Source organism: Chaetodon trifascialis, chromosome 13, assembly GCF_039877785.1.
Source record: "Chaetodon trifascialis isolate fChaTrf1 chromosome 13, fChaTrf1.hap1, whole genome shotgun sequence".
Taxonomy (NCBI): domain Eukaryota; kingdom Metazoa; phylum Chordata; class Actinopteri; order Chaetodontiformes; family Chaetodontidae; genus Chaetodon; species Chaetodon trifascialis.
Window position 1 is genome coordinate 21087684 of NC_092068.1, and position 24050 is coordinate 21111733.

Consider the following 24050-nt stretch of genomic DNA (forward strand, 5'->3'; position numbering starts at 1 on the left):
GAAAACTGCATGTAAACTTCTCTCTACTTCAGACTAATTTTAAAAGATTAGTCTTGCCAAAACATAAATGAACTTCTTCTGCAGCACTTTGTTCCTCGAGAGGGCCTGGAAGTATTTAATCCTCACACTTGGCTGGACAGATAGTCCATTAACCTTTCCTTATTTAGGATTATCACAGGACCATCCTGATGTGGACCAAAGTATTTAATGGTCTGGAGCCAAACAGCTTTTTGCATTTGCTTTTGCATGAGATGAAACACGGCTCACACACTTTCCTGGACAGCAGGCATTTAAGAGCTGGAGGGAGCGATGGAGGTAAGGTGTCTCTGATCTACAAAGCTGTTGATGGTTTAGGGGGTTATTGATTTTGGCTGAGGCATTTTTGGCTGACTAATCTTTGGATGCCACTGTAAAGGTCATTGAAGCCGATGGTGCAATCATCACAGTGATGTGCTTTGGAGAAATGTGTGTTCATACACCATAACCAGCAGGGGCAGACAGATTTATGTTTGGACTGTCAGCGCAAACTGAGAAGAAGGATAACAGTGTAAAAAGCAGTAAAATAAACATAAAATTGTTTATATTCAGTGAACAGCAAAACCTTAAAGAACTAAAATGACTAAAACTTCATCTTTTATTCACAAGCCGAGCTGAATTTTCACTCTTATTTAATGACAAAGATTCACATCAATACTCCAAACAGTAATTGCAAGGGTTGTTTGTGCAGATATAGCTATTATAATTCAAAGGAAGGGGAAAGACAGCCCTGCGCACATCAATTTCAGGACATAAAAGGCTGTTCATCTGTTATGCAGTAGGCTTTGAGGACTAGCTTTAAAATTTGGTTTGTAATCAGTGTGCGGCCGTGGTTGCAGTTGTTTTTTTTAATGCTGTTTTCCGGTGATCACAAGTTAATTATTTCATTATCTCGAGATAGCAAAACTCATTTTCTGGTGAAAATTGGTTAATTTATCTTGCTTTCGCGAGAAAACAAAAGGCAGATTTCTCGAAACTTATTGATGTACATACTTAATTACACTATTCAAACACCCTCCTGTGGGGGTAGTTTATTTTCCAGGTCCCCTTTTCGTCGCAGTCTGCTGGACAGTAACACATCTGCTTTAAGCTGATGACTGTATGTAAGCCTAGCCCTAAGATAAGATAAGATAAGATAAGATAAGATAAGATAAGATAAGATAAGATAAGATAAGATAAGATAAGATAAGATAAGATAAGATAGACTTTATTTTTCCACAATGGGGGAAATTCACGTTACAGCAGCAACAAGACAGAGTGCAAGAAGTCAGAGGACAAGAGGACAAAAAATAATTTTAAAAAATCACACAAATGTTATATATCTGTTCTACTGTGCAACAGCACAAAACAGGGTATTTTATCATCAATATCTTACTATGTGCAATTCAAATATCTAAGTATGTAACAGTATGCTATAGTCCACTATATTTTATCAAGGTAACAAGATAAGTCAACCCTGTTATCATGAGAAAACAAGCTTTGTTATCTAGATATAAGCAACCAGAAGAAGCAACCTGTTCAATATTAGTTTCAGTTAGTTTCAGTTAGTGAGCTTCAGCAGCTTCGTCTATAGTAGTTAGATAGACTATAACAACTTAAAAACACTGAAGGTGTGCTGAGCGATCATTTCTGGTTTATATGTCCTCATATTGGATGTCACAAGCCTGAGAGACGTGCAGGTTGTCCCAGCTTACAAATAAAAAACATTAAAAGCTTCTAAAGTGTGCAGCTCTCCTCACTCTGTGTTACGTTGTCTTCGGCGTGATAAAATACAAAGATATGCACAGAAATATACACTTGCCTGGGCTTGATGCAGTAAGCTGCTGTTTGTCAACCTCTGGGAAATCAGTTTTGAGTTTGAAGCTCTCGCAGCAAAAGAGACACACTGTGAAAAGCAACTTGTGCCCTGGTAGGAGATATTATTGATTGTTTTCATCACTGAGTGTGTGAACAAATCGGCCATGTTGCCCCTTGTGTCAGGAGCACTGAGTTATGGTTCCATAACCCGTTCCCTGCCTCAGGAGTGCTGCAGCTCCAACCATGCCCGTGGCCCTGCACTGTGCTCCGCTCTGCTGAGCTTGGCGGCGCTGCGTGGTGTTGGCTGTTGTGGAGTGTTGTTGCAGATAAGATGATCCCCGTGTATAAATTATGGTGCTTATCGCGTCGTGCTTCACTACACATGCTTTGTTGACTGTTGAAAGTGTTGCGATGTCTTTTTCTAGTGCATTCTTGGTGCTGTGTTGTCATATTGCTGGTTGAACCTGTTGAAGGTAACTCGTGCAAAGCATTCAGTTCAGAGGTCACTCTGATTCAATAAAGTGCAATGAAAACTTTTCATCAATCAGACCAGCTTTGAAGTCAGCCAGAAAATGCGCCGTGCTCCTCCATGGCTTAAAACCTGAGAGCCTTTTTATGCGGCTCACTCTTTTTGAGGGTTGAGTTGGCCCGTGTTCAAATGAGTTCTCTCATTAACCTCAGTGTTCAGTATTCATCCAGCGTCTCCACTGATACAGTAGACTCAGCTGGCAGGGAGAAATGTGACTGTGTACAACACGACTGAATGAGAGCGAACAGAACTTTGTAGAAGGACCTATATCGTTTGAGATGTGAGCTTCGTCATTGGTCTGTATGACTCAGCGCTGAGGTGGAACACAGTGCTACCAAAACATTTATCTGCCTCCTGAAAGACTAGAGAAGCAGCACTATGTTAATTGAAATTTGGAGTCTTTGTCAAATGAGTAAAGCTAGGCAACATTTACCTCCAATGTATGGTGACAGAGATTAAGATTAAGATTAAGATTTACTTTATTGATCACTGCACACACATGCTACAGGGAGGAGACTGCACACACGCCATGCTTCGTGAAATTCGTCGTTCCTCCGCGGCAGACCAGGAGCGGTGGGCTGCCAGCTGCCAGCCGATGCCGGTGCCCGCGCCCGGGGACCCATCCTTTTTTTGTCACCGTTGGTCAGGCGGTGATCTTCTTGCATGTTTTTAGTAGGGGTTATTTAAGGAGGAAACCCCGGGTGAACACGGGGAGAACATGCAAACTCCACACAGAAAGGCCCTTTTTCCTCAAGCAGCAGGCACTGAGGACATGGTGGACACGCCACCAGCGCCCACAGCGGGATTCAAACCGGGGACCTTCTAGCTGTGAGGCGACAGTGTTACCACTTGTGCCACCGTCCTACCCAAAATACCCAAAACCCCCAGATTGTTCCAGACCTTTAAGATAACAGGAAGAACAAACAAAACAAACCTTTACTCACTTTTAGCATCCAGCTAGTTGCCTTTGCAGCACTAAAACATGGCACAGCACCCTGAAAACTAAATACTGGGATGAAGCTTGATCTTGATCACCCCCTCCCAAAAAAATAAAGATAAAATTTAAAAAAATCCTCAAATGAAATCCTCAATTTGAGTACAATGGCACAAGTCTGGAACAATCCCATGCAGCCACAACTGGAATCTAATTCTACCAATATATAACTAATAATAATAACAAAATAAAACTAATAATATTAGTGTAACCTGAGCTTTATCTGCACCTGTGCAGAAACATCAGGTTTAAACAGACTGAGAGAGAGAAAAAAGCTGCACCACATTCGAACGCTGCTAAAAATTTGAATGTCAGTGTTATGAATGAAGCTCTACTTAAAACCCACGCGGCATCACATTTCCTCTTACATATTTTTGAATGTAATTGGCTCACCAATTATATTTTTCATATAACGGGCAGACAGACTATCTCGGCACTGGTGTTCCATTGTTGGCTGAAAGCATTTCAACAGTCAAGCCATGCAATTAAAATGGTTTCCATTTCAAAGAGTTAAGGTGCAGTGGCTTTTTGCCAGTAATGATTTCAACATTTAGACTGTGTGTGTGTGTGTGTGTGTGTGTGTGTGTGTGTGTGTGTGTGTGTGTGTGTGTGTGTGTGTATACATCATGTTATAAGCCAATTAAAGTTTTTAAGCTCTGTTGCTTCTCTGGCCAGGCAAGGTAAGGGTAGAGAGGTACTGCAGCCTCACTGCACCACTTCACTGTGATGTGCCAAGGTGTGTGTGTGTGTGTGTGTGTGTGTGTGTGTGTGTGTGTGTGTGTGTGTGTGTGTGTGTGTGTGTGTGTGTCTGTGTGTGTGGTGGATATGTGTAGCCAGGGATAGCACCCATAGGGTCAAAGGAGAGGGCAACGCAGCTGAATAAGGAAGAATAATCGCGTTAATTTCCAGTTGGGAGCAGTAGACTGAGAACATGACCATATAACCAACATATAGAGGGAGGAAAGAGTGTTATAGTGAGGGAAGAATGGATTTCTTTTTGAAGAGCTGCAAGGAGGAATCACAATGAGAGTGAGAGTGAGACAGAGGAGTTTGGAGAGGTATGGGTGTGTCCAGTAACTTGGTGTCTCTTTTACTTGGGGGTATTTCCTTCCTCTGTGACACTGCATCAGCATCACCACAACTCCCTGTCCCCCTCCTCTCTTTCTACCTCTTTCTCTGTGTTTCTCTACCCCTCCCCTCTCCTCTCTCCTCCTCTTCCTCACACATACGCTCTCACACTGGGGATGCCTGAATCGGTGGAAGTCCTGATCAGAGTCGTCGGAGCCTCTGCTCTGCTGAGGGCTGAGCCTGGCAGGTCTGTGCACAGCTCAACGCCAGCCAGCCCAGCTCTGAAAATACTGAAGATGTCATCATGAGGAGGTGAAGCCCTGCTTTTCTGGAGGCACACAGGAAGAGGATTTACTCCTGCCTTTGGATATTTGCCAGTTGTGGTGAAGACAGGGATGCTCCTGCTGTATGAAGGCAGACGTTATGTCAGCTGTCAGCTGATGCATTTTCTCAGATCATGTGTTTTTAACCTTTTTTGGCAAAAATGAGGTGAGGAGGAGATGAACACTGAAAGCTTTGTTGTATCTTTCTGCATCAACATCACAGTAATATGAGTGTATTCATTTTTGCGACATGCACAAAGGAAGTAGAAGTCAAGGAAGTCAAGCTCAAAGTGCACGATGCATCCCAACAAGGAAGAGTTTTCCTCAGCTGTTAACAGGAGCTCAACGAGTTAATTAATTCTTTTACCAAGACTGACAGACTATTGCACCATCCACCCGACCATCAACCCCATATGGAGCTACGAGGGACCCGAGGCTCGATGGGCGGCCAGGACCTGAGGAGTCAGGGGTTAGGGTTCAGCGTCCCAGTCTCCGGGACGCCAGTCAGCTCAGTAATAACAGCAGTGCGGCAGCAGGACTACTTAGCCAGCGTCTGGCTTCGCAGGAAGGAGAAACTGGAACATGTAAGTTCTGAATCCCGAGAAACAGATGAAAGGAAATGCTGAGACAAAAAGCACGGAGTGCAGAGGTTAAGTTGTCTTAGCCAAAACTTATTTTGTCATACCCAAAATCTTACATTCATTAATTTTTCTCAAGTAAATTTTTTTTTTTTTTTTTTTTTTGAGAATCCATTGAAGCATGGTCTTTCACACTGACCACTGGTTTATGAAGGTAACACGAACATTAGAATTTAAATGCTTGATAAAACAAGAGTGAGCATAGTGAGTGAAATATGATAATGTCTGAGAGGAAATTTATTTTGGTGACTTCCCTGTTTGCGCGCTGGACTGAAGGCTGATTTGGTATTAGAAGAAGGAGAGGTGCAGGCTGCTTAGGAGAGAGGTGGGGTCCACTCTGGACAGGCAACCAGTAGCTCAGGCAAACTGTAATTCTTCATTTAATCTTTTCCAGATACATTTTTTTCTCAGTTGACTGATAATGAAAATAGTTCTTAATTACAGACCTAATAGCATGCTTATCAGAAAGTTGGTGTGGAGTTGATTTGTTGTGTCCCGTTCAAACTATGCTAAGGAACTTCAACTGTAAGCCCTCGCTGGAATAAGAGATGCACTGTACGGCTCTAAATTTTGCATGTTGGGGGAGATTTCTTTTAGCAACAAGCTTTAAACTCTCTGTGATATTCGCTTTTGTTTTCTATTACAAAGTAGTTGTAAGGAGCTGGTTGCAGATAAACATTATCAGTATTCTTCAGAGAGCTTCTAGGTGTAGAGATTTAGCGTCGGGGAAAGGAATGGAAAAGGTGTGCGTTGAATATTTGATGTTGGAGGGGAACAGTGCCACGTCCAGAGAGCTGCTTTCCAAGCCTGTCTGCATAACCAACGAGGATGATGAATCAGCCCGTCCCCTTTCTGCAGACCTACAGACACACACACACACATGCAGTGCACAGAGTCACATTAAACACGCACGACAAGCGAGCACACACATAATGTTAGTGTGTTTTTGCAGATGCCAGACCACACACACACAGAGACAAGCTATTTTTCAGACAAGCCTGCAGCAGATGAGCATTTTTGCAGTTTAACTCCAAACCAAACCCCAGACACACACCCAAGGGGTGGATGATATCACCTAAAATTTATATCTCAGTATTTTGTTTTGTTTTTTAACAGTGGTGGTATTATATCACAGTATGACAACAATAAAAGGGACAGTCAATTCAAAACATGATTCTAACTATTTTTACTCTAACGGCAATGTGAGGGAACATGTCTTAAGAAAGAAAAAATGATTAAAATAATGAGGTATAGACCTAACCTGCTCCATAACGTAGGTTAATTAGTAAATGTAATGGGATTTATTCTCACAGTTAGGAGTAGGATAAGGCATATCAACAGCATTTACCGTGCTATTATGCAAGTACAATACTCCGTGTACCACAGGGCACGTCTATCAAGTACATTTAGATACGGCAGCTACAGACACACATACCCATGCGGCACGCAGCAGAGGAGGCTTTCCTGTAACGGCAAAACCAGCTGAGCTTCTGTTGCAGTATGAAGTGTGGAGATAACGTTAGCTCTGGCTGTGCGAAGCTACACAAAAGCTACGTGATAAAACGGTTTTCCACATCCAATTTAATTCAGTCAAATGAGGCTTAATGTTCACACAGTTTCTCTTCACTGTCCTTTAATATTAAATATGCCAACATTGCTCTTCAATAGATGCTTTTGGCCACTTTAGCTTCGGAACGTGCTAATGCCAAAGTCAAAAGGCCAATTGGCAAAATAAACAGGAAAACAACATAAAAATGGCAAAAATGACAGGTTCTAAGTTTGATGTTGGTATCGATCCATCCTTGAGCTTTTGAAGCGAATCCTGCTTTGTGTCGTCCCTCAAACAGTCCAAAGTAAAATATTAGTGCACGCATAGACCCTACGAGTTTTCCAGTTGTTGTTGTTGTTGTTGTTGTTGTTGTTGTTGTTGTTGTGTGGACATTTCCATTAAATTAATCCACTGGGTGTCCACTTCCTTGAATGGTGGGAGCAGATGAAAACTTGGTTCTTGTAGCCAACAACAGAGAAAATAACATTCGATGCTCATAATGTTACCTTCCACATTTTGTTAGGAAAATAGTAGTTACTAGATGTAACCCCAGTTCTATGAGTACGGGTGTAGCCCTCTAACTGCATGTTATTGCAGCCAAAGTAAAGTAAATTGCTTTTGATATACTAAAACTTTTATCATGGTAATGACGGTACTGCGGGAACCAGTGTCGTGACAGAATGTGACGCCAGTGACGAAACTGTTACACCACCCACCTCTAACACTCACACAGTCAATTTTGCATGACGGACAAATGCAAACTTTGCGGTCTCTCTGCGATTAGTTAACAACCGTGAAATTCTTTTTAAAATGTTGTTATTGAGTCTATGTCTTCTTGAAAGTACCATTCTAGCCACATCTAATGCCCAGGGTGTGCCAGCGGCATCTGACTGATTAGATTTCCTCTTAACGTTTTTCAGTCGGAGGAGAGTGAGATAAGAAGTTGGATACAGAGTGCTGTGTCAACGCAGTGTGAATCAAGTCACAAGTTCTGCATCAATTCATCAACCTCTGAGTCAGTCATGAGTCTCAGGAAATACTGAACTAAGGGACCACAAAACAGATGAGCACTTGATATATTTCATGTCAGCAGTTCAGGATCTGTGATTATGTAAGTGTACAATTTAGAGGCACCAAGAAAAAAAACACAAAATGCATTTAGGAGAAGTCTCAAGGTGTCAGATAACATATGGAAGTTCATTACAGAACACTAATCCAACTAATCAGTGAAATCTGTGAAGCATTTGGTGTAACTAACAACGTGGCTCACAACAGCATCAGCACCATTTATCCACAGCTGAAAACTAATATAGTTAAATAACAAAATGTAACTTTTACTCCAGTCAAACATGTCACCAACCTCTCTGGCTCATGGGTCAAGGACTGATGAGAATCTGAACTATTCACGCATCAATAAATAAAATATGTTGCTGGGATCACCAGAGAATAATGCAAGGAGTTGCTATAATAACCAAGACAGCTCATTATGCTCAAAAGGAGCAGGACTATTGACAGACGTTGACTGACGAGCACTAATCAGTTCAAGCCTCCCATAAGGGCCCTTGGCAGCGTATGATTATGGGATGTCCCCAGGTACAAGTTGACAGTTGTGAGAGAAATGTGGTGAAAAATCTTTGGTTGTCAATCAAAACACAGTCAGAAATGTGAGAAATTTGGGACCAAAATACCAGAGTATGACTGCTGCTGCATCAGAACAGGATAAGAAACGGCAACGAGGCGCTCTCCTCTGTTTCTTTCTCTGTCGTAGAGCTAAAGAGCATTCATCACACCATCTGAAATATCTAGAAACTGACTTCACCCACCTTACTCAGCCACCCAGCGTTTTATCGAGTTATAAACCAGTAGCGAGGCCATGTGTGTTCTCTTTTACTGATCTCTGCTTCCTGTAATATGAAGCTATGCTGGCTGATTCACTTCAGCTCATGTGCATTGCGGTTAGTGAGGTTGCTTTTCTAAAGCTGTATGAATGCATCCACATGGATTTCAGACCATCTGTGGTTAACTGCTATATGCACACTCCATTATATTATGACAGCATTGTTCTGTACTTTGTCGTCACTGTTCAGAGCGTACACTTCACATGCTTGGTTTCTAATGCACTTTGCACTGAGGTGAGGAAATTACCATTTCAAGTTTCTATTGAGGCAATTACGGGATCCAAAGCATGTTCACTGCGCTATTAAGACTGATTTAAAGAAGACGAGGCAGCAGCTTACAGCCAGACTGGGAGGCTGAGTCTGGATCAAAGACGGTGAAGTGTCCCAGATGACTTTTAAGGGTTGGCAGCTCAGAGTGGAGCTCTCTCCCCTCGCTGATTGCATTTTCAATTTCATGGTGACCGTGCTGATGTATAGAGCCAGGTCTGTGGTAATAGTGGTCAAACTATATAGGGCCCTGAGTTTTTCTCTCCTGGTCCAAAAGGTTAATTTCATTCTCATGCTGCTGGAGACTGAGGATCATGATGATAAAGACTCTGAGGAGGACAGTTAAGGACATTTGCAAGTTTTACTGAGCTCAAACTGAAACAAAAAGGATTCAGTTATTGCTACAGATTAGCTGTGGTATGAATTATTAGTCTTGGTTAAACAGTCTGCTGTGAAAGGTTTGACACATTTTGATGAGATTTATCCTCCTGAGGATAAATAAATAAATGGATTCCCAGTGACTCAGCTGAAGAGTGAAGGAAGTTTGCATGATGATGATGATGATGCAAATGATGCATGTGTCTGATTCACAGCATTGTCCTCAATGACCTGCAGTACCCAGAGATGCTAACAGAATAGGAGCCATTGCAGGTGGACATGCATGATCAGGGAAAAAATGTGGAGTGGAGTGGAGCTAAACTTGAATGAGTCCAATCATTTGCAAGAAACAGGAAGCAAAATTTATAAAATGGCACGAAGGCCATCGTTTAGATGTTGCACCAAAACATCGGCTCTTGTCCAAAAACTGATGAGAAACATGCATGAAAACACGCTGCAGTCCATGTTTTTAATGATGTGATTCCAATAAAATTCTCTTTTACTCGTTTTGTGGTTGAACTGGGATTTCATTTGTAATGCTGACAGCATTTAAATGTCACATTTAAAGTGTCCCATAGCTCCAGATGACACTGTCACCAGTTTTCATAGGAGCTACACTGCAGCGAACTTTAAAGACTCGCTAAATGTGATGACAGATTAAGAGACATTAACATTTTCACAAAAACACAGCGATGAGTTTACAGGCAGAGTTAAGCTCTGTTACGCATCTGTTCCCTAGATGATCTTAGAAGACTGCAGCATTAATCGGGCTCTGGTTTCTTCATGGAGCCTTTATCAAAGGGATTTATCGGGCTTAAACGAGACGATCGGAAATCTTTTTTTTGTGGACTTTTCCTACAAGCTGAACAAAGCTCTGCTCTTCATCCCCATTATCTGATGAAGACCTTCGGCTTTGTCTCCACTTTCAAAGCAGCACTTCTTTTAGTTATAATTTGCCATGTTTTGTGCGCCTTTCATTTTTAATTGGCCAGTTCTATCTGACAGTTATTCAGCAGGAGGAAATGCTCACCTTCAGCTTAGTGCTTCTAACAGTCCAGCTCAGGCGCAAAGCTGCTTCTGCATTATGCTGTTAGACAGCTTTGATCTTTCAATAAGACTTTCCAGTGTCAGCGTTTGCTCTTAGACATTAAAAAATACATCACTCTCTCCTGTCAAGCAGACACATACCTGTTGTAGTGAAACTGTCTCTCTGAACAGTGTGATTGGTCATCTAAGGGTGTTTTCTCACACCCATTAGACAGGATACTCGCTCCGTGTGGTAGATGGAAGACAGTCAGTGAAAGGAAGCCAGAGAAATGAAAGAGCACACTCTGCAGTGCCTGCAGGGGCTGATTAAAGGAAGGCGAGGTTTGACATGTTCGGATTTTTCCCCTACCCAAGTTACAAGGGTCCTTTCGCAGGAAGTGAGACGAAGAGAGAGATGCCTCGATTTCTGTGAGACGGATATGTTGCTGCTGTGATTGCAATTAGAATTTACAGCCAGAAAAAATATCTAGATTTATGTCAGTGCCTTTGGCCCAGAAACCTACAATTATGAGTCGCCCAACATACTCATATTTATCATTGTGTTCAATAGCGGGTACCAATTAAATTAATGCTTGGGGTATTTGGCTCATTGTTTGACAGCTTGGCTCGCTTTCAGCTCCGCTTCACTCCAGCAGCGCGGTAATGCTGTGAGAGATTTCTGGCTTTAATTACAGTTTTCCTGCCTCCTGTCTCTTTGCTGCTACAGTAAAAAGGTGTGATGCTGGAACTGTTGAGCACATCAAATCCACCATTCATTCTGCTTTTCAGTCATCTTGCGGTTATCTAATTGCCACCCACTGCTGCTCGTAAGACATGACCATCTATGAATCACAGTGTTTTGGTCTGACTTGCTGGAATCTGTTCAGGCATAAATGCATCTGCAGTGAAGAAGTGTTTGTGCAAAAGGACTTGGAGAATATGACGCAGTGACATACGGTTCTCAGATCTTTTACAAAAGCAATACCATTACAGGTAAAAGTTTAAGTTTCCCTAAGAAACAGCTGCTTCTGAGCTTTCTTTACCAGCTCTCTGTGATGCTGACCTGCTCCACCTCAGCTCCACTGATATAAATGAGGGTGTGTGTCTTTGCCTCCTTTTTTCTGCTACCACTACTTCTTGGATTTGCTGAGCTGAGCAGCGGGTTGTTTGTTGTTGTTGATTATTAATCCCCTCCTCATATGAATTCTCACTGTTGTTTGTAATCCAGCCAATGATGGTGGTGTCACCCACAAACTTCACCGCAGAGCTTTCTTCTTGTCAGGAGGGGCCTGAGCACACAGACCTGGGGGGCTCCTGCGTTCAGAGTAGGCGAACTGTCTGTTTGTGAGGAATCCTATACAGAGTTTTAGAGTGGTACTCGAGCCCAGATGGTGTTGAATGCTGAGCTGAAATTACTCTGGTGGAGGTGTTGTTATTTTCAAGGTGTGTGAAGACTGAGTGGAGGGTAGTGGAGATCCTCTGTGGATCTTGCACAGTAAAATGCAGCTGTGCACAGCAGTAAGGACTTCTGCAAGTATTCATTAATGTGCAGTTTAGTGTAATTTCTTTGATGAAGTCTGGACTAAACTTCACATATTGTCTGTCTTTTTAGACATTAGCCTCCACTTATGGGCACATGTGAGAGGAGTTACAGTGACATTAATAACACTTATGTCTGTTTATAACAGAATTACAGTGTGATATGAAGCATTTATTCAATGTTTACGCACTGCTGATAAATGCTAAATAGGGGAAGGGGATCAAACTAAAGTGTTACTGCTATTTTTTATCTTTATAGTAATACATTTCATTTCATAAGCCCATCGTATGTTTCATCTGTGTCATATAAATATAGTGTAGCTAAAAGCATAATATTTGGACTAGAGGTTTAAAGTAGCATTGAACAGAAACCAGTACCTCACAGCACATGAAATCCAGAGACAAGTGAGGGAGTCAATGAATTATTACATTATCAATTAAGCATAGCATGTTATTTGGTGTTTGTTGTCATGGTCACACTATGATGGCTTACAGTGAACTGAGTGGCCTCAGAGAAAATCATCGCCTCCTAGTTGTTTATTTAAATTCAGATAAGAAGATGTTACTGTTAATCAAATTACCCACAGAGGCTTTAAAGATCAGAGTACAGACGGCCCTTCACTGTATAATGTCCACTGTATCCTTCACAGTGCAGTGATTGGCTTTATGCCATTTAGAGCTTAAGAACAGTAGAGGGAGCTATTGCCTTGTGTGAAACAACATTTGTGTCCCCTGATTGTCTGCATGCAGGTGTGTATAACACATACAGTCCAGGATCTAAGGGTTTGAAGTATGCCGTCTGTCTGTTTCCCATATATGAGCTTTAAATCTCCCTTGTCTCATTTACTTTAATTGGATGTTTTCTTCCTCCTGTTTTTCTTTGATGGGCTTCTTCACTGCGTGGCATCTCAGACACCAAATGTTATCACTCTCTCATTCTTTCTCTCTCGCTCTTCACTCACACTCAACCACACGCCAAGACAGATTAATGGTGAGAATCCACAGGAAGCCATAGCCGTGCCTTTTCATGAGGTGAACTAATTAGGCAATTAGTTGAAACTCATTAGAGTGAGTCGCTCTCTTTGGGAAAGACAAGTTAGTTTGGTTGAAAAAGTGTTACATGAGCTTGATCGTGGGGTGCTCACTGATTTGTGAAATCCATATGTCATCAAAATGTCAGAGGGATTTAAACGTGGCGTAAATATCTGTGTGCCATTAGCTCTACATCTCTTCAAAAGGAGCTTAATCTTGCTGCAAGTTTAATTTCATGTTGCCATTTAATAATCCAATTTCATATTCCCTCCAGCCCCTGCTAGTCACTTGATTTGTAGAAATGTTTTGTATCGACTTTCACAGGCAAACAGTTCACTGCCGACAGCTGAAATGTTGGACGCTTAGTACACTCTCACTGTTCAGACGTTTTCAATAAAGCAGATGAAGCAGAGCTGCAGAGTGTGCTATTAGAGTTCAATATCTTTGTATGTGCTGGGAGGGATCTTTTCATGCTTTATCCCTTGATGCCTTTATTACCGAGTCTCCTCTATAGCATCTGTGTGTCTGCGTGTGTCTGGTTTCAAAGTTCGTGCTGACTGTGTGGTGATTTGTGAAAAGAGACTCATCGGTTCTGAGCTGTCAGGTCAGGGAGGCCGTCGCTTTAAGACCACTTGCAGTCCACAGGGAGCCCAATTTATTTTTCACTAAATATCTGATGTTTAAATTCAGAGCAAACTAGGCTCAGTGATGCTTTGACTACAACTGACTGCAGGTGCAGCTGGACAAATACATCTTGATAAGCCATTGAGGAGATGTTCAAATCATAGAAATAAATGTTAAAATTAGGCTACCTCTGGTTTAGTAGACACCTCTGTTGTAGACTTAAACACACAGGTTGACATTTTTGGAAATATATACACTCACTTTACAACTATGTCTCATTAAACAGCAGTCAAGACAGCCAGGCTAGCTCTTTCCCCCTGCTTCCAGCCTTTATGCTAAGCTAAGCTAGCATCAGTATTCTTATTTGACCCTCAGGAAGAAAGTCAAAACTACTCCTTCAGCTTTAGAGCACACATTGTTCCTCTGACGCGTTTTTTTCATGTTTACAGCAGAAAGGAAATATAGTATGAGCAACATGATAAGATTATTATGTCACAAAAGGCCAGAATAAGAGCTAAGTTTCTGATACAGCCTTGAACACATCATTCATTAGGTTGGCTTTGTGACAGAGCTAGTTGCAGATGTTGAAGAGTTATGATTGCCTCACTGATTCAGCTGTGTGCAGGACAGTCAGCACCACAGCAGCATGGACAGCTGTCAGAAAGCCATTATCAGCTGGTGTGTAGTCATCACAGACCGTGCAAAATGATTCATTTTATGGTTGGTAATGGAAAGCTCAAACACAAACCACTGGTCCATATAAAACATAGTTTAATGTTCATTAAATGCTCTAAATCTTAGTCTCTTTCTGTCATCTCCGTCTTCTGCAACAAAGTAGTCATTGTTGTGCTGTAGGTATCACGCCATGATGTACGGCATACATCTAAAAGCTGCGTGTCCTTTGTCACAAGAGGCAAACTATCCACTGCAAATGGTTCTTGCAGCTTGATGACCCATGAAACTCTGTAGTAACGAGCCCTTCAATGGGGTGTGTTCTGCAGGAAAAGATTAAAGTCTCACCAGAGAGAGATGTCACAACCAACCTTGAAGCAGTCTCTCCTGTTTTAACTTTTTCTGATCATCCAGTGTTGTGATGTTCAGATAATGAATCTACTGACAGTAATTGTCCCCACTTCCTCAGACTGCATTGGTTTACTCCAGTCAATGGGCATCAGAAGTTCTTTAAATCTTAATGTGAGAAAAGCAAGAAAAAGCGTGCAACTTTGCAACTTGTGCATCTGTCCCAGCTCTCCAATTAGAGTCTGAATCTTTTCTTCACACCCCAGAGATCCTGCAGTGAAATGATTTTTAAACCACCGGTGCATTTCCTGTGACGAATCACCATATGGTGCAGATCAATGTCCTTTTTTATGCAAAGACGGGAAGTCACATCAAGCAGCCTGACGTTGTTTGTTAGTGCGCTCTTTTCCAGGCCGTCACTCTCACTGACAGTAAATCCCACAAGAACTGTGCGACTGATATACATGTGGCACACACACACACACACACACACACACACACACACACACACACACACACACACACACACACACACAAAGAGGATATTACATTGACTTTGTGTGTCCTTTTTGTCTCTAAAAGCCCCACAATGCTGCTATACAAGCAGATTTATGTCCCCACAACATAAGTAATACGGGTCCCCTGACACACACACAAACAGGTGGTTTTTCTGTCCAAATCAGACAGATTTAAACATAATGATATGAATATTTAATGAATCCCTGCAGTTTCCTCTCTTTGCACAGTAATTCCTCTGTTTTGTTTTAGCTTAAACTGACTTTGGTTGTTGTACATAACCTTCAGGCTACATTTTTAGTTTAGCCCTGTGAGCTAACATCATGAAAACATGAAAACAGCATTACCTCGATACACAGACAGGCTGTTCGGCTGCTGGATAGGTACTCCTTCTGTCTTGTTGTGAGTGTCAAAAGTGTGATTTAACAGCAAAATGTGCCCTGAAAATAACCTTCAAGCCATGTGTGATCGAGGTTCCTCTTTTGTGTCTTTGCTCGTGGCCTTTAGAGAATCCCTGCCAGTGTTATTAAAGGGGAGATGAGTCATTCTGGAGAAAAACTGTTGATATTTCCATCTCGGTTTCCTCACAATGAGATTAAATGTTAGCATGCCAGATTTACTGTCCCCTCCCCTTCCCTTCATCCTGCGCACGAGCATGGGCGCCACCTGTTGCTGACTGGCTTGAATAGTGTTGTGTGGCTCTGTCCGAGTCATTTTGTGTGTTTCCCATTTACAGAGCCGGGACTGTGAACAAAGACCACACACACACACACACACACACACACACACACACACACACATACACACACAGAGAGAACGGACATCTAGCAGACTGTGAGACAATCTTTCTCCAGAATGTCTCACCTCACCTTTAATATGAAATGGAAATTATGATATGTTCAGGAACCCTTCAAAGAGATGGAGGGATAGATAGTCACAGTGCTCGAGGGTGTAGGAGGAGGCTGACCTGGTTGGTTGTAATTTTAACAACCAAAGAATTCAGCCACATTTATTTATTTATTTATTGCAGGCAGTTCTGGAGCTTCATAGGTTCAAATCCCAAAAAGGTAAAGATGTGGATTTGAATACTGCACAATAACATCCAAAAGGAGTAAAGCTCATTGTTGAAATGTCAAAAAAAAAAAAAACACATGATGCTGTGACTCTGACCAGAGGGAGGCAGCACCTTGACCCTTAATGAAGCCCAGCATCTGACGACTCCCCACCACCTGCCTGAGGACACGGCAAAGGAGAGCTGGAGCTGATACCTGGAGACTGGCTGTGAAATGACCTGCGCGCGCGCACACACACACACACACACACACACACACACACACACACACACACACACACACACACCAAGCAAAGTCTCCTTTCTCCTTTATTGTGAGCAGTGCCAAGTCAGCTGGAAACTCACACCCCAGAGTGCAATACAATAACAGAAACTCTCCAGCTTCTGCAGATGGATGGCAGAGACGAGCGCAAACACCGGTTTTGTTTCTTTGGTGTGTAAACAAACCGACACTTCCTACACCTGCAAACGCCAGAATGTCTTTCATATAACACGAACCATATCAAATCTATCATATTAGCCACAGATTTATGTTCACACGGTGTGTCTGTAAGCAGGGCACTGCAGTGAGAGGCCCTACTTACTGTAGAAGTTTGCATGAAGATTCTTGTGTCTTCAATGTACTTTATTTGTTGTGTCTTTATTTATAGCCAGTTTTTGCTACTGTAATGACCCAGTATCCCCTCAGGGTTGAAAACACCTCTGACACAGAGAAGACAGAGAGAGAAATGCGGTCGAACAAATGAATCAGCCTCAGGAAAGTGACTGACTATTGATCAACAGCTTGAGTTGATCCCCCAGGGATGCTAAATGAGACCTGTGGATATATATTATACATTAGACAATCATGGATGAGATCAATGCTTTAGGATTCAAAGCCTCTGAGATTTATGCTTCTGAATGCACCTTTTGGCATTTTCTGTGCTGGTAAAGATTCATGATGATGACGACTTATTAGGATGATCTAACCTGATGATTCGATGACTGTTCCTGTCACCTTCTGTTAGAATAAACAAGAGAGAATATCCCATAATATAAGTGAGCCGTTCCGCTAACTGACAGGTACAAGAGTCTTTAACCTGAGCTAAAGGTCATCCTCGTGGTTTTGCAAGTGATTTGTGAAAGTCGGCTGAGTAAAGTGTGCGTTGGATTAATGGTGTTTGTTTATGGGCCTTTATTGCCAAAGCAGTAAAGTCGTGCTAAGCTAGAAGGCAGTAAGCTGCACGTGGACGCTCCATAAAAGACAATGTATTTCTAAGGGCTTTAACGATGACAGAAACTTGTCCCATTATATCTCCTGCTGGCTTCATATAGATTCTGATTGTTGTCTACTTTTCATTATTAGAGTCCACTTTGCATTTGCACTGATGATTTAAACAGCTCTTACCGACGATGACGAGCACATCTCAGTGTTCAAAGTTGTATTTTCATAATTCAATGACACTAGCTGACAGCAGGCTTCTCTTCTCTTCTCTTCTCTTCTCTTCTCTTCTCTTCTCTTCTCTTCTCTTCTCTTCTCTTCTCTTCTCTTCTCTTCTCTTCTCTTCTCGTCACAGTGTAATAGCACCCTCTGTTGGCCATTCTGTGTCAGTACAAAGCTGCAGGGCACACTGACGTTCAAAGACTCTCTTTACTTTGCATGCGATCAGGAGCTGCATTGCATTTCAATGTGCTGTGAATACTGTCATTGCATATTAAGATACAGGATGTGAACCCCCTGAAAGTACTTTACATATATTTGTGCTTAATGTCACACTGAGATTCACTTTTGAGTGCTGTGTAGCATGCATTTCTGAACCCTACAGCTTTCTGTCTGAGTGGCAAATATGAACAGGAAATAGGATGCATTAGTGTGTGTGTCCTGAGTTATTGCATGCTTATTGCTTACATACTGAAAAGGGGTGCAGATGTGTGGTGATATAATACTTTGTAAGAGTTTATATCAGTGTGTAAGTGTGCACTGTGCTATTTTTCCTGTGCATCATTAAGACATTTTCCTCTAAATTGAATGCATTTTTCAATATCTGAACAAGACTGGACTGTTATTGAAATAGCTGTGTAAAATGTGTGTTTTTAATCACATGGAGATTAATTAAACATCCATAAGGGCAGGGCAGCTCACTAACATGCACATGAGAGGACAGGGGGAATGGATGGATAGTAGATAAAAAAGAGGAAAGCCAGATCATCTATTTATTCTCTCCTCCCTCCCTCTTTCTGTGTCCGTATGGGAGATCAGAGAAATGTGAGCTTTCTATTAGAGGGAGAGGGTGGGGAGATAGAGAGAGAGAGGGAGGGAGAGTTAGAAGGAGGTGGACGAACACACGATACGCTGAGACCAGAGGAGAGGAGGAAAGTGAGGCGGAGAGGAGAAGGGAGGACAGGAAGCGGAGAAGAGAGGAGCACTGGAAGAGAGGAAAAGTGTGAGGAGAGGCTGAAGAGATGGAGGCAGATAGCATCATGTCAGGATTTAGGTGTGTCCTTTTGTGTTAGAGTTTTCATTCATGTAACAGGCAGGAGAGGCTGAGAGGAGCAGCACTTTCCCTCTCCGACACACACACACACACACACACACACACACACACACACACACACACACGCGCACACTCGTCTCACACACATACACGTGCATTTACAAACACCAAGACATACATTTTTGCTGCGGAGAGGGACCGACTCCCCTCCCCTCTGACTTCACAGGGGAAGAGGGGGAAGCGACAGATTTTATAGCTCACACACACACACACACACACACGCGCGCGCACACACACACACACACACACTTTGTGTTTCATCACACACAACCAGGAAAAAAAAGCACGTGTTTTGGAGTGGACTTGCAACAAAGGGATGCGTCATGAAGGTGAGCTCTCCTCACTACAAATTTTTTTGTTTGTTTGTTTGTTTTTGTGTGTGTGTGTGTGTGTGTGTGTGTGTGTGTGTGTGTGTGTGTGTGTGTGTGTGTGTGTGTGAGTGAGTGTGGTGTCTGGCCAAAAGCATGTTCATGAATTCTATCTTACTGTGATTATTTTGACTATCTATCTATCTATCTATCTATCTATCTATCTATCTATCTATCTATCTATCTATCTATCTATCTATCTATCTATCTATCTATCTATCTATCTATCTATCTATCTATCTATCTTCTTACCTACTGGTCTTGAACTGAGAATAATGTTGCTCTCTCGACCTGCTGTAGATGAGAAAGTGATAATGTTTCTCTCTGGAAGTGTCAGGTGTTGGGTGCAAGTGCTTCACACCCGTGTGTGTGTGTGTGTGTGTGTGTGTGTGTGTGTGTGTGCGCAGAGAGGGAGTGTTGAACATAGTGTAAGATTCGTGCACAGTTGTACTGGTGGTGTTGTTGCATATTGTGCCATGTTTCTAAGAATCAGAGCGAATAATTTCCAGATTTTGGTGTCTTTTCTTTAAACTGTCATACTGATGTTTACATGACGGGAAGAAGCTCTAAACTACCTTCGTGTGTGTATCTCTGTATGCCTACAGCATGGTGCATACTTGAGTAGATCTGGAAGAAAGTGCTGATATTTGCTTTTTTTTTTTACACCCGATAAACATGCCCAAAGGGTAAAACGGCATGTGACCAACCTTGAAGCGACACTGTCTTTGTGCAGCATCACAACACATTAAATACTCGCCTGTAAAGAGCTTTGCTTTCTCTCCAGTGAGACTTTTAATGATAAATGTGATCTGTGGTTTGTTTAGCACTTCATTAGACACTGAGAGGAAGACTTGACTACAAACACATCCAGTAATTAGTTTATGAAACACATAGAGTTAGAACATCAAATCAGCCAATATTAGCTTCTAGCAAATATAGTATAGTAAAATGCAGCTGCGAGGAGACGGGGTTGCAATATTGGGGTTTGTGTTGAGTGACAATCAAAACAAGACACTGCTGTACAGAAACGCCAAAATATGTTTGAGGTAATTTAGAATTAGTAATTCATAAAGTGCCCAGCAGAGAGCACTGACAAGCAGATCCTTATCATAAGTGACTTCAGACTTGTCTTACAAGTGCCATACCAATGAACTTCTTTGAGTCACTTTTGGTAAATGACACAGAAAAACATGAAACATCCCTTTAACTGAACACAGGCGTTCCTCATTTCGTGACACAAATCAAATGAAAGAATGCTGGAGGAGGACAAGCAGAGTGCGATCTCCCAGTTTCACCTCACTGTGAACTGACCAGCTCTCACTCTTTAGCATGAATCACTGATCAGTGCATGATACAGCACTCACACCCAATCAGACTGTAATCACCTTTTACTCTAGTTTTATCCAATGTGTGCGCTGTAAGATAATCCTGAATAGCAATAAATCAACACTCAAGCCCTTTACAGCTGTTTTCCCTTCACCATCACTCCCTCTGGCCGCTGTCTTCCTCTCTGATTCTTCCTCTTTGTCTCTGTCGCTCTCCGTCTCCTGGTCCCATCAGTCTTTCCTCCTGGATGCACAGAGCACTGCCTGACAAGTGAGCTGCTGGGCCAAAATGGACTGGCCAAGTCTGACCTACTACACTCAGACCGTTTATCTGAGGGGAGGAGGGGGGAGAAGAGGGGAGGTGTGGTGATGGGGATGGAGAGAGCTCTTCAAAGGAAGGGTGAAAGAGAATGAGGGGGGTGGCACAGCGGAGAAGAGAGGAGAAGGGTGCAGTGTGGCAGAAAGAAAAGCAAGTCTTTGGTAATTCTACTCACAGACAGCATCAATATGCTGCGTACACGGACGCGCACTCCCACCACGGCACACGTGCACACACACACACAAACAGACCCAGAAGCCATCAGACCACGGTGTTCAGACAGTAGAGCCCAAAACACCTGAAATGGTATCCATAGCAACCAAACCACCGGCTCCTGCACGTTAGTGAAAAGCAATGGGACAGATCCAGAGTCAGTGTATTCACTGCGCGTGATATTTCTTCAAAGACAGGTCGCTGTGGCCAGACGTGGCCTCTTGAAGAGGCGTGTTTACGCTGAAGGTTAGTGTTTGAAGGAGCAGAGGTTCAGGGTTAAAGCAGCCAGACTCCCCGCATGCCGTCTGCAGAGGCTGCTTCCCTCTGCTCAGCCGCTTTGACATTATCTGCTGCCTTTGTCAGTGAGAAACAACAAGTGGTAGATCGAGCTCGCAAGCTGCACTAAAGATTGAACTGTACGTTAGTTCTCGATTGTGTCTCCATGTCTCTATGTGGCCGTTGAAGCACTTCACATTCAAGTAGCAGAGCTTTAGTTTCTACAATACCTGTAATTTGAGTACAAAGCCCCAAGGCAATTTCAGGAGAAATTTTATTTATTTATTTATTTATTTATTTATTTATTTATTTATTTATTTAATCTTTTTATTTTGATGCAGACATTATGCAGACATAATGTGGAGGATTACTTACTATTGTTGCTGTAATGCTGCATTTAATTGACTGTTGTTTCTAATACTACATGCAGTGATGTGCATGTTTATTACTGCACTGTAGTGGCATGTTTGTTTGGCGTGTTCTTACTTCTCATGCCTGACAGTGAATGTAGGATCATAACACACTTTTCAAAATGCACTACACAAATGTAACTTCCTGATCCTGTCACTTAAGGACAGCGCTCAGACTGCTACCTGTACGCTGAGTATATCAGATACTTGGCTGGCTTTCGTCTGCACAGTGAAAGAATGCCTCACATCACCACATACAGTGAGTGCCGCATAAAAGAAAAGCGAGAAAAGACTGAAAAAATGCAAATGAACTAAGCAGTCAGTGCCTACAGAGCGGTGGTTCATGCTGTCCCTGTGAGAGCTGTTCAAAGTTTGATATTCTGTCAAAGTAACTTTACAGCAGAGCGATGCAGAACGACGTGATTTATTTGTTCTGTAGCCAGACGCAAGGTACTGACAAGCTTTGCAGAGGAAGAATAGAAAATCCTTGGACCAAATCGAACTCTAATCTCGAGTTGTACAAGCGCTGAAATGAGTGTTAACCTGCATCTCTTTTTAACTCTACAATACAGCACGGAGCTGACTCAGCTATTGCAGGCGGTCAAATTAAAAAAAAACAAACAACACAGATAAGAAATTAAAAATTGTCGTGCGAATTATTTGTATTGGTCATTTGTTCAAGACTGTGGATCAACATTGGATGACAGTGTTTTAATTAACCTTTCTGAAACATGATATCTACACAGCAGTGACTGATGAGGCTTGTGGGTAATGTAGTATTTAGTGAAACCACAGGACATCATTAGCTGATGTGACAGTGACCCTCACCTGGAACAAAGCTTCCCTCAGAAAGTCCTCAGAGACAATGAAAGAGCCTAAATTCAGTCCAGATCTTATCCAGATGTTACTGAGGTCTTCAAACCAGATGTGATGGGCTTCCTCAAGAAGCCCAGGAAGCAGCCCGTGTCCAAACACAGAGAAGCTGTAACGAACTCTCTTCCTGTCTACTATATTAACAAGGGAAGTCACAGTAACACTTTATAATCATCAGTATCATGTATTTAAGTAATGTCTAACTAATTCATGCTGCTCGCCATTAAAAAACAATCAAGTCATTCTAACTTTATGTGATTAGCTTCATATTTCATAAATCTGAATTATAGACCCATGCAACTGGAAATCAGCTAATCTGGTCGAATATTGATGAATGTGTTATCGAACTGTGACTGATCATTTGTTAATGGAGAGCAGCAGGAATTCATGATACACTCTCCATTAATTCCTGCATGAAATCATCATGAGTCATTAATTTGTTAAGCGTTACTTAAGCATGATTTGCAGCCTTTTATGATAAAGTGTGACCGAAGTGACAACTTGTGTGTGGGTTAAAAGAAACAGTACCTGCTGCTTTGATCCCACAAGCCACCAGCGGCCCTGACATGTTTCCAGAACCAGCAGCTCCACCCTCTTCTCTACTTATTGAACACACACACACACACACGTACACACACACTTCCTGAGGCCACAGATTCGGCTCTGTGAACAGACACATGATCCATCATCCTGTGCTAACAAGGGTTTAAGCAGGCAAAACAAACGACACCTCTCAGAACATTACAAGATGTGAGCAGAGGACGCACAGTCTGATTTAACAAAGCATTAATTATGGATGGGCCCTTATTACATCAGATGCGGAGGAGAGGAGAGGATGTCGTCTCCTTTTTGGTCAGCGCTCATCAGGGCTTCGATGTTCGTGCTCTCTGTGATTAAATGACTTGATAATCACATGTTACAGAGCGCAATACATTCATATTTCACTTGATAAATTTATGTCCTGATGTGCATTAACTTGATGGTTTGAGACGAGGGCGAGGCGGATTAGATTTCACTACTGTAATAATATATGAGGATAATTTTACAGCTTTATAGCTAGTGTCTGTGTGACAGATGGCGTTGTTGTGAAACCAGCGGTACACATTTTTCACAGCTGTAGACCCAGTACCTCCTGTACTTAGAGTCTGCGATGTCCTTGGTATTCAGTGTGGCATTCATGTCTCTGACAGTTCAGCGTTTCGTTCAACAAAAGTGTGAGAGCTCATCTGCTTCACGGCTGCGACAGCTTCACTCTGCATCAATTGTCATTAAGCTGCTGTCACTGGGCAATTAGCAGCTACATTAATTTCACTTAAGTTGACAAGGAGAGACACAACATGCAGGGACGTTATCAATTTGTCAAAAAAGACATGCTCTTATCCTGAAAAAATACAAATCCATCAAAAGTCATTGCTTTAGACCGTTT

At 42.2% G+C, this 24050-nt stretch overlaps 1 protein-coding gene across 2 annotated transcripts in view; it reads left to right on the top strand.

Moving 5' to 3' along the window:
* The first annotated feature begins 4583 nt into the window (after nucleotides 1–4583).
* The window catches only part of LOC139341741 (inactive phospholipase D5-like), a 56685-nt gene continuing 37218 nt past the window's right edge, over nucleotides 4584–24050 (top strand). Inside the window, exon 1 of one of the 2 annotated variants that reach the window (XM_070978410.1) lies at nucleotides 4584–5331. In XM_070978410.1, coding sequence (XP_070834511.1) covers nucleotides 5161–5331 — 171 coding nt within the window. In that variant the 5' untranslated portion in view covers nucleotides 4584–5160. Of the gene's footprint in view, nucleotides 5332–18647; nucleotides 19170–24050 lie in introns of those variants that run through there. The other variant, XM_070978411.1, reaches the window with a different exon arrangement.